General features: G+C 56.3%; 1 protein-coding gene across 3 annotated transcripts; it reads right to left on the bottom strand.

The window, feature by feature from the left end:
* Positions 1 to 2,656: 2,656 nt before the first annotated feature.
* Positions 2,657 to 11,680, bottom strand: PTMA (prothymosin alpha). Of its 3 annotated transcripts, none has more exons than XM_030455881.1 (5): positions 11,538 to 11,680; positions 7,290 to 7,361; positions 6,508 to 6,604; positions 3,963 to 4,036; positions 2,657 to 3,572 (listed from the first exon to the last, which is right to left on the bottom strand). In XM_030455881.1, the coding sequence occupies exons 1-5, from the start codon at positions 11,580 to 11,582 to the stop codon at positions 3,525 to 3,527; spliced, it is 336 nt and encodes a 111-aa protein (XP_030311741.1). In that variant the 5' UTR covers positions 11,583 to 11,680; the 3' UTR covers positions 2,657 to 3,524. The 3 variants fall into 3 exon arrangements, with proteins under 3 accessions (XP_030311741.1, XP_030311743.1, XP_030311742.1); XM_030455883.1 differs by having other exon boundaries at positions 6,514 to 6,604; positions 11,538 to 11,679; XM_030455882.1 differs by having other exon boundaries at positions 6,508 to 6,601; positions 11,538 to 11,678.
* Between the last annotated feature and the right edge of the window lie 326 nt (positions 11,681 to 12,006).

Genomic DNA, 12,006 nt, shown 5'->3' with positions numbered 1-12,006 from the left:
AGCCACTGTCACAATGCTGTCTCACCAGAGAGACCATTTCTAAGACATCCTCAGAGATGCCTTCAGCTGGCACAACTCCTACAAATGCTCTCCTGCTGTAGAAGACCGGCTGCTCTTGGGGACCATCCCAGGACACAAACTGAGCATTTTGGATTCACTCAGAAGACCCCAAGGGCACCAAAAAGAAACAAAGAGGAACCTTCAAGCCCTCCAGGACCTCAGAGGCAGAAGTCACTTTCAACAAACCCCAATTCCTCAAGACAACCCCACAGCAGCAGGGCACTGACAGGCTTTATACCCCTTGCTGGGGTGTGGCTGCCCTGCATGGCTGGGCTGGCTGACAGGCGGCAGCTCTGGATTGGCTCAGAGCAGTCTCCCTCACCCTGTGATTGGTGAGCTGCTACCCAACAGCAGCAGGGACAGGTGGCAGCACATGGTTGGCTGGGGGGGAGGGGGAAAGCACCAGATGGCGGGTCAGGATTGGCTGGGCCTGGATGGTGCTCGATTGTGGTTGGTGGAGACAGCAGGAGGGCGAGAGGGAGGCAAGGAGGGACGGGAGGGTTAGGTGGCAGCGTGGGATTGGCTGGTGGGCTGTGCTGGTGCGTGGGGGTTGGCTGGAGCAGGGGGTAGGAAAGAGGGTCTCCACCGTGGTCTATGGACTGAGCTGTGAGGGGTCTCAGCCCCCAGTGCCAGAACCAGCCTGTCCCTGCCCCACCCCGTGCCCAGGGCCCTCTCTGCACTGAGGACAAGGGAGCACATCCATGGGGCATGGGGTGGGGCAGGTGACAGACCCCTTGAGACCCAACTGTGGCTGCAGCTCAGTTCCATGGGGAGCAGGAGCAGCATGGCTGCCCTGTGCAGCCATGAGGGACGGGGGCTCATGGCAGCCTGTGGGTCTGGAGGATCCCCAAGCCTGCCCTCTCCTCACCCCTGCCTGCTGCATGCTCTGCCTGTTGCCCATCAGCACCCCTGGGAGCAGTCTACAGGTTTTCCCAACATTCCCATCCCTTGACCCCCCTGATTCCTGGAGGACTGTAAGACATAGGACAGGTCCTGCTCCACAATGGTGGACAGCAGTGACTGTTACCCCAAAATCTCCCCCTTGTGGGTACAAAGTCTGGCCCTGGGGTCCTTGCACAGCTGTGCACACAGTCTGCTCTCACCAGCTCTTCAGCTGCAGAAACCTGCTTGAACTATTTACCTCACAAACCTGGAAGCACCAGCTCAAATCACACATTGCTGGAGACCATCATGGTGCACAAGCCACATGCAAAGCAGCCAGGGTGGAGGGAACAAGGAAATGGCACCACAGACCACCAACCATCAGTACAGCACTGGGTGACATCCAGCAGCATGGTTTTCCACTGCTTGTCACATTCCATCTGGGACATCAGAGCAGCCACTGATCAAATCTACCACTGGCCTCCAGCCCTGCCAGGAGCATCCCAGCATCTAGGCAGGTGAGAGGAAGGGCTGGAGACAGCCTATCCATTGAGGCAGGAAATATGATAAGCTATCAGCTAGCACTATGATTAGTTGAGGACAAGGAGCCACATTTCAAGCTTACTTGCCACCCATGTAAATAGTGACCTGGCTGTTCCTGGGGATCAGCTGTGAGCCTTGCACCCAGTGCACTGACTGTACGATGATTCCTCATTTTTCAAAGAATAAACATCATCCCCTGGCATCTCAACACTAACTGCCAGGCTTGCAGCAAGAGAAGAAATGAGACCATCTGGCAAGGCTCCGGCATGGCCCAGATCCCTGGGGAACAGGGGACTTGCCAAAGCCAGGGTGGGTGAGGGTTTGGTAGGCGCAGACGCAAGGCTGGTTCCTGCAAATGATCTTCACACACCTGGCTGAGCCATGCTGAGCTCCAATGCCCTAGAGAAGGAGGAAAAATTAGCGAAAGAGTGGTTAGGAGCAAAGCAGCAGAAGTCTAGGGTGTTAAGAGGTTTTGGCTTGGCTGGAATAAACCCCAGCCTGTCTTGCAGGGTCCCACCACACCTCTGCTAACTTGACTCCCCACAAGTTGCTGGGTGGCTGGAACATCCCTGGATGACTAATTCTGGCTGCATTCAACCTCTACTGACCACCAGGTCCTCCAGCACGCAACTACCCCACTCCAAGACCCATGCTGCCTCACAAGACCCATGCTGCCTCACACAGCTGAAGGAACAGGTCTTTGCATGAACTCAGCACCCTCAGAAAGTCACCCACCTGGATACCACAGATTTCTAGGACATTACTCACCCTTATTGCAGTCAAATAGTCTCCCATGCTTCTAGAGGAAAGGGACAGTAGGAATTCCAAGCATACCATGCCCTCACACCAGCTTTTAGTCTGGATCTCTGAAGGCTTCCCAATTTTCCTGTCCCTACCACTCCCAGGAGCAGGCAGGGCATGCAGGACCATGCAGAGGCCATGCTTGGGGCACAGCTGCAAGAGGCTGACATCGGCAGGGGGTGGCAATGCCATGTGCTGCAGACACCAGCCGGGGTGACAACCCTCAGACCCAGCCCCCTCCCGACACCTTGCACCCTTCTACCACAGTCTCTTCCCAGCCCCAAGTCCAAAGCAAAGAAAGAAGGAAAAAATAAATACAAAACTGAAACAAATGAAAACAAAACCAAAAAGCAGCAGTTGGGAGGCAGCCTTGTTAGGACAACTCAGCAAAATAAAATTCCGGTTTATTGTTGGACAACATTGTTTCACACATACATCAAACAGGCCAAAAAAAAAAGAAAAAAAATAAAAATAAACAGCAACTTCATAGACAGAAAAAAAAAGAAAAAAAAAAAGAAAACCTTTTTTATCTTTGGCCTTGCCACCTCATACAAACCACAATCTATGGTACAGCTAAAGTACATACACAAAAAAAGTTACTGGAATGCTCAGAATAAGATTGTAAATTTTTTTTTTTTTGCATTTGTCTTTTTTTTTTTAATTTTTTTTACAAGGTTTTGTTTTATTCTCCTTTGAGATAATGGTTTGGGCCTGGTCACACCACAAGTAAAGTCAGAGATAGGTAACAAGAGAGATATACACTTCAAAGCCCCCCTTTTGGTCAATCCGAGATCACTTAAAAATGGCGGACCTCCTAACAATATGTACAAAAATATAAAATGTAAATAAAAAATACAAACAAATTCTCCTTTAAAGTACTTTTAAGAAAGAAAGCAGGGCCTTGAAGTTTTGGTGCTTGGGGCTGGGGAGGGAGGGAGGGGGCCTGTGAGAGAAGGGAGGGGGCAGTTTCTCTCCCCGCTTACGGGCAAATCGTTTTGTATGTTGGTTGAGTGGCAGCGCCGCGCCGGGGGGGGGGCCGGGGACGGGGTTCACTCTACTTGGTGAGGATGACCACGGCGGAGGGGGGAGGAAGGAGACGTGTGTGTGTTGGGGGTGGGTGGGAGGGGGCTGCAATGGGAGGGAAAGGGGGGGGTGTCCCAAGGGCGAAGAGGACGCGCTGGCCTTTTTTGTTGGTTTGTTTTCCTCCTTATTTAAAAAAAATAATAATAATTTGCTGCCTAGTCATCTTCATCGGTTTTCTGCTTCTTGGGATCAACGTCGTCATCCTGAGGAGAAAGCAAAGCCATCAGGAGAGGGGATGAGGAGTGGGGCTTGCCTGAGGGGGTGGCAAGAGCCACACCAAGGCAAAAGAAAGGTCTGGGTCCCTCTCGCACTTCAGGAACGACAGAACGCGTTTCCCATCAGTGGAACATCCTCTTAACAGAGGAGCCCTGAGCACGACCTAGCACTGCAGGCTCCCCACCCCAGGGCCAGTGGCTCTGTGCAGCCCTGCTAACCAGGCCAGCATATAAACAGAACTGTGCCAGGTCCCTGGAGGCACAGGGAAGATGTTACACCCTCTGAGCCCAACCTGGCCTCTCCAGCCCCACTGATGCTGGCCCCCAAATCCTCTCTGGAGGCACAGGTGGCTCCCAGGGGCTGGCTGCTCTTCCTACCTCATCGTCCTCAGCTGCTCGTTTGCCTGTGGCTCCCTCAGCTTCGTCATCTTCATCACCGTCCTCTTCCTCACCTGCACGGAGGAGGAACATGAGACCCTCTCCGACAGTTACAACACCATGTACCTCCCCTCTCTTGGGTTTTATTCCTGTCTCAGCCTCACATTGCAATGTCCAGTGTCCTGTCTCCACGGGTGGCATGGCCCCTACTCAGTCAGCAGGTGCCTGAAGACCTGGGGCTTTTGGGGCTTTCTCCAGCTGACCTGACCCACCCTAACAGGAAATAAGAACTGGCAGCAATAAGCCTGTCTCCCACCATGCCTGTAGAGCAGGCAACAGGATGGCAAAACCAGCACCTGCCACAAGTCAAAATCACATCAAAAAGGGGGGGGGGGGGGAAAGGGAGAGGAAAAACTTTCTAGTGGCTGCTTAGCCTAAGCACTCCAGATTATTTCTGCTTCCCTTCACAGCTATTAGTCCATCTTTAATGAGTTAAGAGAGCCAGAACACATTAGTTCTGAGTCAGAACACTTTCTAATTATCAGAACAGCAAAACAAACGCTACCAACCTATCTTGCAGTCAGGAGGATGAGCAGAGCTCTGGGCTTTAACCCACTTTGAGCTCAAATAGGCCAGTGGATCAGAACAACCAAGTCCAATGCCTTTGGCCAGTTTTGGAGAGTCTGGGTAAGACCCCATAAGAGGAACGAGCACTCAGCTGCCGAAATGAGTCTCTTGTGTAACAAGAGACCCCACTAAAACTCTTGAGGGTTAAGGCCAGTAAGCTGGCTTTAAACCACTGCCACAAGCCACACATATAGACAGCCAGGGGGGATTAAGGTCAGCCCATCCTCCTTCCCCTCTCCTCCACCCGGCGTGTGCCCGGCAATGGTGTGGCCCATGCAGTAGGAAGGGCCAAGATTAGCTCCCAGTGATGGATCAACACCCTGGCAGCCACCACACACACCAGGCCGGCAGGTCAGGTGATGGTGCCAAGCTGATTTGGAGCATTTTTAGTTCTTTGAGCTGCTTTAAGCAAAGCAAATAATGAGATGGGACGGAAAGAAGGGTGAGAAAAATATACCCTCACACTCCCCTTTGCTGTCAAACTCTAGGAGGAACTTTAGCCACAAGTGTTGGGAAAAAAAGCTGATGCAAGCTGCACACACTGCCTTTAAATCTCTCTCCTGCAGCATTCAGCTGCTCAGGTGCAGCTTTTAGGCAGGGATCACCCAAGGGCCAGCAAGGCATTCACACCTCCAAGCTCTGAGTGCCAAATCGTGCCTGTGCTGGGCGAGCTGGGGGATCAGGGCTGGCACTGCGGGACTGAAGCTCCCCTGGATTGTCACAGCAGTATCCAAGCAACACTTGCACTACACACACACCAGCACTCGCATCTCCTCCTGCCCAAGGGGAGGGGGAAGAGGCGAGCATTCCTCTCTCTTTCATCCCAAAGCAGGGCTGGAGGCAGCTGAGCTTTTGACAGCACATGGCAGCATTGTGCTCATGCCCAAGGATTAAAATCCCAAGTAGAAAAAGAACCACAGTTCCCAACTTGAGCTAGTTCCTACTCAAAGGGCACAACAGGATGCTGAGAACTACTTCACTAGAGGCAGCTTTCCCTGACACACTGAACAGGCACTGGCCTACTGGTCATTACATTTCCAGCCCTGTCCCCATCTCCCAAAAACCACCAACAGGTTAGTAGGTCAGCATGTAAACTGAAAATTCACAGGGGATTAACCTACTAACAGCTAATCAAAGGCACAGAGTTCATTTCAGCATAACAAGAATGATTTTCTCCCAGCCTTAACAAGTGATAAACAATATTATTCATCCAAGCAGATCTTGGGGAAAAAAATAATAGCAGGGATTGTGAGAAGTGATTTTTTCAAGTCACTGCTGGATTTCTAGTTGCTGCTGCCAAAACCCACTTCCAGGCTGGGTCAGGTCAAGAAGCAGGGGAGGCAAGGGAGACATGGGACACTGCAGAACGGGAAGGTTCAAATCAAGCCTGTCCACTCCTGCTAAAAGAAATTCAGAGATGCCTGCTACCACACTGCATCCTACCCAGAAAAGGGTTGGGAGATGGGACAACATCAGCCTCTGAGCATGTTGCTCCACAAGCAATGATGGTGACTGATCCCTTTGCCAATCCATGGCTACCCCAGGGCTGCCAGCACCACCAGCAAGCACTTGTGGCAGCCATTGCCATGCTGGAGTCAAGGGCAAGTTTTACTACTTGCACGGAAGGGTAATGCGCTTATTCAGCGCCGCAGTACAGTGCTGTCTGGCCAGAGGAGGGAGGGGAGGGAGGAAGGAATCTGCTGTCAACCTGCTGGAAGGGATTCAAGGCTGACTTCACTCCCAGTGCTGGTGGCCTGGGCAAGTAAGGAAGGACTGAGCCTGGCTAGTGAGAGCCACCTGGCCACAGCCACAAGGGGGAGATGCTGCTCCCGGCTCCCCTCCAATTCCCAGGAGTCTGCTGCCCCAGGAGAAGCATCTGTGGGATGACTGGGGGGTGGGGGTAAACAAAGAAAGTTACCATCACCCTCTTCCTCCTCATCCTCTTCCTCACCACCTTCCTCTTCTTCTTCGTCTACTTCGTTATCAGCCTCTTGTTCCCCGTTCTCCTCGTTCTCCTTGGCAAGACAAAACATCACTTAAAAAAATGCAGTAGGAAAGGCAGAAGGAGGAAGAGATGTTCAGAAGTGCATGTCCCCTTCTTTCCTGCCTGTCCCCCTCTTTACCAGCCCACATGAGCCCCAGACACACATCCTGCTTCCTGCCTGCCTCCACATGAACAGGCAGCCCAGGAACCAGGGACCAAGTTTAAAGTAACTTGGGGCTCCAACTTTGAGGCCAAGACAAAGACTACAAAGGCTCTTGTTACACACTTAAAGGCAACACAGTGAATTTTCCCCACCATGTTAAAAATACAAAACCTACAGGTTTACTAGTATACAATGCATTCCCTCCCGCTCAGTTGTTACAATGTAAATCTAGGGCTTTTTTTTTATTTTTTTCCCCTTTTCTAGTGCCTAGGAAGGAGGTGGCACTGGGCACGACCTCACACATATTTCAGGGCAGAAATCCAAGCCTATCCCTTCCCTTCTACATACACACACATGAACTACCCACAGGCTCAGGAGTAACTGTTGAACCTGAAGCCCCAAAGGCTGTAAAAGGCTCAGCACAGCACAGTGCTGCCATTTGGAGGGGTCCCTTGTCAGGCAGGCCTGGGGACAATCTCACAGCAAAAGGGGGAGAGGAAAATAAAGGTGATTGCATCAGAGCTGCCTCTCACTGCAGTGTAGCTGTACTCACAGCATTGCCGTTGGCTGGTGCATCTCTGCCATTTTCTGTTTCTTCAACAACTTCCTTCTTTTCTTTTAGATCCTGGAAGGAGCAGAAAATCAAGTAAGTCACCCCAAATTCCAGGTGTCCATGTCACAGAAGCTGCAGATCAGGTGTGAAAAAACACTGAGAGCCGAGAGCTGGTTTCTCCTTTTGCTCTGCAGTTTGGTCACCACATTCTAGCTCCTCCTTGGGAACAGGAGAGTGTGGGGGTGAATCTCAATCCAAGTCAGCTTTGCCAGAGAGCAGCTATCTATAAAACAGACTGCTCTGTTTCACCTCTGAGCTCCCTAACACACAGAGCTGGCCGCCTGCATATGCTCAGCAGCAGCAGAGCTGGCTGACTGCCCATCTTAGCACAGTCCACGCAAGCTCCTGCAACGACACTGAGAAGGACAGCCCTGTCCAACCCATGGTCTCTGCTGCCCCAGGGCTGCTCAGCACCTTCACAGCAGGAACAAATCCCAGGGACTCATTAGCAGAGACTGTGGTCTCTGCCACGCCTGGGGAAAATCATACGGCAAATATTATGCGCCTGGTCTTTCTCACAGCAGAAGAGGCTCCAGGATCCAGCTCACAGCTTTAAGTGTAACAGGATGGGGTGGGGGAAGAAGTCTATTTTTACACCATTCCAAGAGCTGTGCCTGGCTAGTTCAGTTCAAATCTCCAACGCGAGAGGAACGAGAAGAGCGGGAGCTTGTGTGTTTTTGCTATTGATCACTGTCAAAATGTCATGCCAAGTCGCTCGGCAAACAGGCTGAGAGGATCCAACTTTATGTTCCCACATAAAGAACACTTGGATTTAACACTGGCATCTCTGCTTGCATCCTCCTCCCCTTCTGTTCCTCCATCAGCTGGAGCGAGATCCTTCAGCACAAGAAGCGTTACCCCAGCCAAGGAAAGCAGAGAGGCCCTTCCCCAGGGCCAGCAGCCGCACAGCCGGCTTCAGCAGCGACCACGAGGTGTTTTAAAGTTGCTGGCAGCTCCTGGCTTTGCTGCAGCAGTGAACAGAGCTCTGCTCTGCCCGCCCCCCTCCCCGCCTGCCCTTTGCGGCCTCGGCGCAGCCCGCGGGCACTTTCACTGAGCCACTGTCGCTTCCTCCTGGGAACACTGCTGAGCAGAAGCACAGTCCTGGCCCTGTGAGGGTGACACTGGCTGTTTTGGGAGGGTTTCTGCTACTCTGCAGGCTGCTTGGTGAGACTGGGCAGGGGTTTAAGGATGGGTTATCTAAGCCACTCAGATGCTGTTAACAGGAGGCACCTGAGGTACTGGTGCACCGAGGAAAGACTCTTAAACAGGTTTAGGGTGACTTCACCTGTTGATCAAACCTCATGGAACCAGCATCCCAGAAGTCTGGAGTGAAACAAAACTACATACCCCCTCCACCCTTCACTGCTCCCCTGTGAATCCCAGGGCACCTCCCCGTTCCCTGGAGGCTGATCACAACCATTCAGCCTCCTGTGCATCACCGCGTTGCTGCGTTCTACAGCTGCTGCCTCGCATCAGGCACACAGGCATTAGGGCGACAAAGCATTTCCTAAGTTAAACACAGTGCAAATCAAGCCGTCAGAGTTTCCACATCTCGCTGTGCCCCGTGGTTCCCTTCTGAAAGAGCCCTTCACAAACTGTAAGCAACACTGGCTCTTGGGGATTTTATAGCTGGACAAACCTCCAGCCTTGACCTTTCCCACACCACTGAAGATGCTCTCAAGCGTAGGGGCTGTCAGGACATCAGGTCACGCACCTTGTGACTGCAGCAGGGCTGCAGCCAGGACCAGTGCCTCCCTTTTCAAGGTAAACAGACGTGCACAGCAGCCTCCAAGTAGCTCCAGAGCTTTGACAGCCTCTAATTATAGGTGTGGTGAAGCTGTTTGTCCATAAAATAGCAATGGTGTTTAGTCATACGCCGACTGCCCCGGGAAGCTCTACCTTCCCTCCTCTACTCCCAGGGCATGCAGCCTGTGAAGCCACAGAGCCCGGCGGGGCCATCCCGCGGCAAAAAGCAGGATCCCGGTGGAGAGGAGCGGGACCTTGCTGCCCACCTCCTCGGCAAGGAGCCGCGTCTGTTCTCCCCCGCGATGGCAGAGCAGCCGCCGCCGCGCCCGCCTCCCGCCGGCAGGGGGCCCCCCCGCGCCGCCACGCGCCCGCCCGCCGTTCAAACCTCGCGCCACTCTCCGCGCCCCTCTCATTGGCCACCCGCCAGCGCGCCGGTCCGGCGCCCCGCGGACTGCCGGGAAATGTAGTACCCGGCGGGTAAGGGCTGGAGGGCGGCGCGGAGCAGTGGACTCCAGTTCCCAGGGGGCGGCGCGGTTAGGGCCGCACGTGGTGGGCGCCCCGCGGCACCGCGGCGGCGGCCGGGGGCGGTGCTCGGCGCGGAGCCACCGCCCGGGCGGGGCGGGACACCCCACCCCCCGCTCCTCTCCGCCTCCCGGGACGAGAACGGACGGCCCGGTGCCTCCGCGCTTCCCCGCCACCAGGTCCAGGCGGAGAGAGGGGGGTGGGAAGGAGCGGGTCACCTTGCCGCCCTGCGCGCCTTCGCAAGCCCCGCAGCACAGACCCTCGCGTCCTCACCACCACCAGGAGGCCAATTCGCGGACGAGGCCCCTTCCCCCACGCGGTAAAGGGCAGTGGAAGGTTAACGGCAAACTTGGCCCCGTTCCTCCGGCAAGGGATGGGGATCGACCCGCCTAGCAGCTTCCCGGCTCTAGGAGGCTACGAGGACCGAGCCACGGCCCCGGAACGGAGGCAGAACGAGTTGGAGGGGGGGGGGAGGGGGGGGGAAAGCACGGCTGCGGGAGCGGGAAACAGAAGTGAAATCGAGATCTGCCAGAAAAGGCGTTTTGTTGGTTGATTTATGCAAACCCTCCTCCCCATCTTTTTTTTTTTTTTTTTCCCCTCATTACCCGCTTCCGCCGGGAGCGCCCAAGACCCGCTGCCGGTCGGGGCACAGGGTGAAGAGGCCCCGGGCACGACGACCCCATCTCCCGCAGAGGTCGAGTGCCCCCGCAACTTTCCCGGCAGCGGCGGGAGGACACGACCGCGGCCCCGGACTCGACGGGGCGAATCGCCGCCCACGGCCCGGCGGGGAGCGCAGCCCGCCCGGGTGCCCGGCGCCCCCGGGGGACGCTCCAACCGCGGCTCGCAGACAAAGGCGGGTGCCGGGAACCGCAGCGGGGACTCCCGGGAGAGCCATTTCCAGCCGGTACCCGCGCTCCTCAACCGCTCCTCATCATCCCCGGCACCGACTCACTAAGTTATCCCGCTGCGGGGAGCTCGGCCCAAAGCCCCCAGCACACCGGGGCAGTTCCGAAAATAGTAATTGCCCTCCTCCCGCCCCCTCCGGGGGCAGCTCCGGCACAGCCCCGTACTCCAGCCCCATCCATCTCCCACCTCAGGGGGCGACTGCAAAATAGCAACACCTCCCCCCCATCCAGGGTACCTCCGACACAGCAAATACGCTCCCCTCCCCCTCCCAAACCCTCCCCGGGAAGGCAACTCCGAATTAGCAACTATTCCTCCCCGCTCCCTCCGGGTTACCACCTACACAGCGACTCCCCACCCACCCCATCAACAGGGTGCAGGTCCCAAATACTAACACCCCTCCTTGCTTTTCGGGACCAACTCCACGAGTCACTGCTCCCCCACCACAACCCTCCGGTGCATGCTCCGGAGCGCCCCCCCTCCCCTAGCCCTGGGGACGGCGCCGAGCGGGACCCAAGTTTGACGGGTCTGTCAAGCTCCCGCAGCGGACTGAATGAGGCGAGCGCTGCCCGCCGCCGCCATCCCCCCGCCGCAGAGGGGTGCCGAGGCGCAACCGTAGTCCCACCCTCCCCCACGCTGCCCGAGCCCCTCCGCGGCGGGACGGCCCCAGGACCACCGTCGCCACCGTTCCCGAACAAGCATGAGAGAGAAAAGCCGCGGTGCCGGCGGGGCTCGCTGTACCGGCGAGAGCGGCGAGCACGTTTCTCCCACGCTGTAGACAAAGAAACGGGAGCAGGCTGATCCGCGCGGTGAGCGTGGAGGTGGCGGCCCCGCACCAAGCCCCACCGCCAACTTCTAAAGGGGGTAGAGGGAAAAGAGGCGGGAAGGCGAAAAGGGAAGGGGAATTTTAAAAAGAGAAAAAGATAAAAGAAAAACGAAAAACAAACCACTTAGGGGGAAATTACAGCGGGGAAAAAAACCGACGGGCGGCGATTGAGGCGCGGGGCGGGGGCTCACCTTGGCGGAGATCTCGGCGCTGGTGTCCACGGCCGTGTCGGACATGGCGGGGGCGTGCGGGGCTGTGGCGGGGCTGTGGCGGCGCGGGCGGCGGCGCGGGCAGAACAATGCCAAGATGGCTTTGCGCGAGCCAGTGGGGACTCACGCGGCGCCACCGGCCCTCTTATAGAGCCGGGGGCGGCGCGCGCGCTGCCCCGCGCCGCGCCCATTGGCCGCCCGCGCCGCCGCCGCCGGCTCCTATTGGCTGCGGCGCAAACAATGGGCACGGCCGCTTAAAGCGGCAGAAGCCGGCGCCGCCGACACTGCGGTGATGAGTTCGGGCCCGGTCTCAGCGTGGGCGAGGCGCGGGGCGGTGGGCGGTGGAGCTCCGCCCTCTCCCGTTTTTCCTTCCCCTCCCTTCGCCCTGAACCCCGCCCACGCCGCCTCCGCCACGCCCCGTGAGGCGGCGGGCGGGCGGGAGCCTGGTCAC

This window comes from Calypte anna, chromosome 9 (assembly GCF_003957555.1).
Source record: "Calypte anna isolate BGI_N300 chromosome 9, bCalAnn1_v1.p, whole genome shotgun sequence".
In the NCBI taxonomy this organism is placed as follows: Eukaryota; Metazoa; Chordata; class Aves; order Apodiformes; family Trochilidae; genus Calypte; species Calypte anna.
The sequence above is the reverse complement of the archived record's forward strand: the minus strand, read 5'-3'. Positions and strand labels throughout refer to the sequence as shown.

Excerpts from the sequence above, each read along its gene's own strand:
- PTMA (XM_030455881.1), bottom strand. The coding sequence starts at position 11,582 with ATGTCCGACACGGCCGTGGACACCAGCGCCGAGATCTCCGCCAAG. Across the intron at positions 7,362-11,537 it reads GCGCCGAGATCTCCGCCAAG|GATCTAAAAGAAAAGAAGGA; the intron begins GTGAGCCCCCGC and ends TGCTCCTTCCAG. Across the intron at positions 6,605-7,289 it reads CACCAGCCAACGGCAATGCT|GAGAACGAGGAGAACGGGGA; the intron begins GTGAGTACAGCT and ends TGTCTTGCCAAG.